The sequence below is a fragment of the Arachis hypogaea genome, chromosome 1 (genome assembly GCF_003086295.3).
Source record: "Arachis hypogaea cultivar Tifrunner chromosome 1, arahy.Tifrunner.gnm2.J5K5, whole genome shotgun sequence".
Classification (NCBI taxonomy): domain Eukaryota; kingdom Viridiplantae; phylum Streptophyta; class Magnoliopsida; order Fabales; family Fabaceae; genus Arachis; species Arachis hypogaea.
The window spans coordinates 8255552-8261709 of NC_092036.1; the positions used below are offsets into that span (position 1 = coordinate 8255552).

At 33.1% G+C, this 6158-nt stretch overlaps 1 protein-coding gene across 1 annotated transcript; it reads right to left on the reverse strand.

The window, feature by feature from the left end:
• Positions 1-468: 468 nt before the first annotated feature.
• Positions 469-3512, reverse strand: LOC112794320 (ubiquitin-conjugating enzyme E2-17 kDa). The gene is made up of 5 exons (XM_025836385.2): positions 3269-3512; positions 3107-3186; positions 2601-2728; positions 1282-1386; positions 469-813 (listed from the first exon to the last, which is right to left on the reverse strand). The coding sequence occupies exons 2-5, from the start codon at positions 3174-3176 to the stop codon at positions 670-672; spliced, it is 447 nt and encodes a 148-aa protein (XP_025692170.1). The 5' UTR covers positions 3177-3186; positions 3269-3512; the 3' UTR covers positions 469-669.
• Positions 3513-6158: the final 2646 nt, after the last annotated feature.

Sequence of the window (6158 nt, forward strand, 5' to 3'; positions counted from 1 at the left end):
ATAATAATAATAACAATAATAATAATAATAATAATAATAATAAAGAAAATCCAAGGATACATGAGGCATCACGGTCACATAATACACTTTTAAATCATGGTTTGAACATTATAGACACAATTTTTTCAAGCATTTTTTATAAGGTTTAAACATTCTCTACATAATTCTTACCAAATAATAGAGTTGCAGCTTATTAAGCCAAATCTTTGTGATCCCAGTAAGTTTTTCTTTTCCGAGGAACGCATCTAAGTGAGAAGAGTAGGAGGGGTAACCTGAACTGTTGAAGCAAAACTTGCATGGTAATTTTTAAAAAAGTCATTTGATCACACATGATAAAACTACATGACATTATATCTTAATCTTAACCATTGATGCAAAATCATTACTCCACTTACTCATAAAACTAGTTTTAAATTTTAACAGCTATATTACTTTATCACAGGTTTGGGAGAGGTCAACAGAAAAGGATGTCTGCAAACGAATACATTACAACTTCCATCACCATCGTCTTACAAAGAAATATTCACAAATGATAACCAACCAATTCCCTTACCATGGCTTAGTTCCACTGATAAGAGAGGATAGAACATTCATTCAAAATATCATTTTGTTTTGACATAATTCGTGATTACGCAGCTACATTAAACAGCAAAGCAAGCGTATTTATAATCATCCCATGGCATACTTCTGTGTCCAGCTGCGTGCGGTGGCTTCATACTTAGCCCTGTCAGTCTTGTACATGTGCGCAATTTCAGGCACAAGAGGATCATCGGGGTTGGGATCCGTTAACAAGGAGCAAATTGACAAAAGAACCTGAAATAGCACAAGACAAGAACTTATGTTTCCCAACATTAACAGCATTGGCGAGGCTTCTACATCACATAGTGCTCCATTCAAAAAATGTAAGAACAGTTCGTCAATTCCGGTTGTTATTTTCAACAATGTATGTTTTGGGCTGAGCACATGGTGAATTATCAAGTTTGCATTAGAACTATAGCTTGGGATTAATGGTTGTTTATCTTAAGTGCAGCTTGGCAACAAACAAAACTTAAATGATATAAAATTAGTATGACTCTAAAAAGGTCAACATTGACAAGATACTTAGAGAAGTACACAAGACATGCAATTTTATATTTCCAGATAACATTTATTAGTCCAGTATTACCTAATGAGAACTGTCTCCAAGATGAAATGCCAAAATATATCTAAAGACCACGCACCGGAAAATACGAAATTCCATCTAGTGACAATCAGCTAGATAAGTAAGCAAGAAAATCGAACCTTGGAAATCGTTAGTGCAGGGCTCCATTGCTCTTTAAGAATGTCAAGGCATATACTTCCATTACTATTGATATTTGGGTGGAATACCTTGGTCCTAAATGCAACCTGATAAAATTTAAAAGCCACATAACATCCATATATTAGAGAAAATTAAACTAGGAAATTCTCCAGTAATTGAGCACATAAAGATTGCACAAGAATAAAAGACCACAATAGGATGGATACAAAAGTAAAGGATGTATGACTGATATTCATAGAACATAATACATGACCATATCGAAACCTATCAACAGTTACATCTAAGCATCTAGCTGCAAGTCTGCAACACATCTTTCTTTCTAATACTGTTGTAACCTTTACTCATTGGTTTTTTGTGCATATGCACACAAGTGAAAAGGGCAGCTGGGATGACAAAACAAGAACTCATAAACGAAAAGAGCTATAGTTATACTACACTATTACATAAGCTACACAACTGACAAAATATTCTTTTCAAACTCCACAGTCCGATGCTATTCAATCTTCCCTGTTAACAGACAGATGGCTAGGAAGCATCGAACCAGAGGAAGCAAATCACTGAACGACAGTTACGAGTCGGCAACAGTGTTATCAAAAGGTACTCACGCTTAAGCCACCTCAGCAGGCAAGGCATCTTTCCAGCCTTGAAAGTCACATGGCAATAGGTGCCATATGCAAACCTTTTATGAAGAATCCAACAAAATCATAGCATACAATGATAATAAGACAAGCAGAATGAGTAGCAAACACTTTGGCTACATTTTAATCCAGCCATTCCATTCCGTACCAAATGACCAAAAATCTCGATTGAACCTGTGGTGGAGGCTAACTGCCAAGTCGTCACTTGACTTGAACTCTTTGCAATCCTCTATTCCTCTTACACAAATACATCTTGTGTAATACAAATGTAAAATGATAAACATAAATACAAGTGCAAGGTCAAGCAGTTCAAGCAGGCCAAGCTGAACAAAAGATTAGTTGCAAACTTGGCTACAAGCAATACGAACAACCCAAGGTTGTCAAATATCTGGTATATCGGGGCCATAGCGCTATTGCATAGTGGAAATTTAGCAAAATGCAACGAGCAACAAGCCATGATCCACTATTGATACCTTGGTCTCCCCTAAAGGTTGTCAAATATTCGCTATTTGGCGCAATAGCACTATTGTGTAGTGGGAATTTTGACTGCTATTCCATTATTAATAACCTTGGAACAACCACCAAGGAAGCAACATTATTTCGTTGTAAGTAGCACCGACTAAAGATTACCAATGAAAGGAACAAAATACATGATAGATTACCTTCGGCGGCTTGAATGGATAGTCGGGAGGAAAATGAATCGAAACAAGGAATACACCACCCGTATACGGGCTATCAGCTGGTCCCATGATTGTTGCTTGCCAGTGAAACATGTCCTCAGCCACAGGACCTAATACAGCACAGAGCTAGCAAACTTCATAAAACAGATAACTAAAATCCAAGAAATGAATACAGACTTCAATGGCGAAAATTGGGAAAAACCCTTGAAGTCTCAGATAGGAGCCAACTCCAATCACTATATCATAAAAAATTGACACTTATTTGTATTTTTGCTATAGAATTCTTCCCTCTTAACCACAATACCTAGATACAGAAAACAATAACCCTCTAAAAATTAGATCGCTTCGGCTATGAAAACATAACGAAAGGGGTTGAATAACCAAGAATCAATTAACTATTAGGGGTCCTAAAAGTAAAAAAATTAAGCGTTCAATTTCTTTAATATAGCTAAGGTATGAAATTGAAAAGGGATCATAAGGTGGATTACCGGCGCTACATGACGTAGGAGGGTCCTTCTGCAAATCTTTGAGCTCCTTCAAGATGCGTTTCGATGCCATGCCTACAAAACTACAGTAAACAAAATTAATTAATTAATTAATTAAAATTAAAATTGCAAACGAGAAAATGAAAGAAGATGAAGGAAAAAAACCTGAAAGGGAGAGCGAAAGAAAGGGTTGAAAATATCGACAAGGGTTTGGTTTATAGCTGATTACCGGAAAAACGAGAGGAAAAGAGAAATTTGTAATGAGGAAAATGATAGAGAAGGGTAGGTTTTCTAGAACGTTCGGTAATTCGGATTCGCGTGTTCCATGACAGCGTAAGATCAACGTCAAATACCAAACACGGAACACGCCAATTTTATTTGGGTTTAAATGTTTAATTAACCCCAACAAGTCTTAAAGTTATATATACTCATAAAATTTTTATTGAGGATATAACATTTAAAATTTTAATGTATTTATTAAAAAAATTTATAATTTTTATTAATAATAATTTTAATGTATGTTTTAAAAACATAATATATTAACTATTTTTTTTTTTTGAACTAAAACCCAATTCACAATTGACCATTTTCATGAAAGACATTACAATTTTTGACAAAAGAAAAAAAAAAAGAGTAATAATTACTCAAATTAATTCTTAAGAATTTTAAAAGTAAATTTTTTAGTCCCAGAAAAATTAATACACAAAGTTAATTTCTAATATTTTATTTTTACACACAAATCAATCTCTAGTTCATTTTTTGGCAGAATAGTCATCTAAATTAGTCTCTAAAATTTTTAAAAGCGAACATTTTAGTCCCAAAAAAATTAATACACGGATCAATTTTCAATATTTTTTTCGTAACTAATATACAGATCAATCCTCAACGTTTTTTCTGTCAGACATAACAGCTTTCCCTCTAAAAAACGTAAAATAAAATCATTATTATTTATTAATTACACAATAATACTGTACCATAATTTTTTGTAATTTTTTGGACAAAAATAATGATAAATTTATTTATGTAGTATTTATAATATAAAATATAAAAAATATATATAATTACTCAATAATAATAATAATAATATTCAATAAAATTATTAGAAATTATTTTATAAGAAATTCAAAGTAAAATTATTTAATATTTTTGTATTTAATATATTTAAAAAATGTTCAATTTTATAAAATATGTTTGTATTAAAAGAAAATATTTTAATTTAAATTTTAAAACATCATTATTCACCTTATTTGTTTTTTAACGAAAAGAGTGTATTAATATACTAGTGTCCTCGGCCACATGCACAAATCTAAGTTAATAATAATAAAGATCAACATATAGTAAAAGTAAAATAGACGGGAACGGTTATGTTTAACAAAGAAAAATATTGGGAATTGATCTATGTATTAATTTTTCTTGGGGATGAAAATACCCGTTTTAAAATTCTTGGAGAATAGTTTGGGTAATTATTTCTGCCGAAAAATAAACTAAAGACTTATTTGTCTGTCGGAATAAAATCTTAGAGATTAATCTGTGTATTTAAAATATGGTCTTTCAGTCATTTTTACTGTTAACTCGTAATAGAAAATACATAGTTGTCAAATTAAGATGATAAGGTGATCGTTATTAAGATCGGTCATAATTCATAAATCAGTTTATCTCTCTTCACCATCATCTTTAGAGTAAATACCCATAGTCGTCCTTGAGATTCACGTAAATACCCATATTAATTCTTGAGATCCCGATTTTTCCATTGTAGTCCTCCAAATAGAGCTCCGAGCACTCAAAGTGGTCCCTGGGTATATTTTTGGTGATGAATCATCACCGGAACACTGACGTGGACTCGGTTTGCCACGCTGGAGGGCTCCGAAACGGCGTCGTTTTGGTTTCTCGCCCTTGATAGCCAAAAACGTCGCTGTTTTGACGTTATTTAGCATGAATATCAGTTTTCTCGCCAATACAAATTTCATTCGTCTTTTCTTCTTCCACCCTCTGACTCCATCTTCGTATACTCATCAATGGCGAAACCCTAGAGTTTTAATCCTGGGTTGAAAAAGTTGAAACAAGAAGAAGCAAGAGGTTTTCGTTCTTCCCCTCCATCACCAGAAGCAAGAGGTTCGGACTTTGTGATCGTATTCAAGGTAATCTCCCTCCCCCTTTTTTTTTACTTTGCATTTTGGATTCAGTGTTGGTTGTTGATATGCAAGTTGTTTGTGTGTCTGAGATTCGAGAGTTTTGGTGTCGTTGTAGTGTCTAGGGTTTGAAGGTTGGCTGGGGTTTGTGGGGTTGCTATTTTTAATCGGAATAAAACAGGGATGAAACAGGGATATGGTTCAAAAATGTGTTATTGAGGTGTTGATGTCACACTCCAACACCAAAATTCATACTACATCTGAAGTCACAAAGCCACCACCAGTGTCAAGGATTCCTACCCAACCCAAGGTGCCAACAAAAAATTCCCAGCTTATGAATAGTTTTCAAATATTAGTTTAATTTTCCAGAGATTCACTTGATTCTGGAATGATTTTTTTTTCCGTCCTGCAATAACTCCTGGACTAATTACTTCTATTTGAGGACCACTTGTTATAATCTTTCCAAGAGTATGTTGATATTCCAAAAATTTCAGGGACAAATAATGAGCTTTTATCTTAATTTTATCTTTGTGCACTTAAGTCTTTGTAGTAAGATGAATTTAAGAGATGAGTTTTTATTTGATAGTGATTTGGATATGAGTTAAAATATACTAATACTACAATAAATTTATCAAAGCTTACATTGTCTTAAAGTACAACATTGATTGCTATATAGTTAAGTTTGACAGCAAGATGGACTTGTTTTGTCTAAAATGTTTCCATACTTGGCTAAATGTCTCTTTGAAATTTGTGATAAATATTGTGTAGAAAGAATTGCCTAATAATCTAGTCAGACTAGATATGCTATTTCTGTGATTCACTCCTATTGGAGAAGAAAAGAAGTTTTAGGATCATTTATTTCTATTAATGGTTTATTGTTATACTTAGATTTTAACAAGAACTAATTGAATGGTGGGAAATTAGTT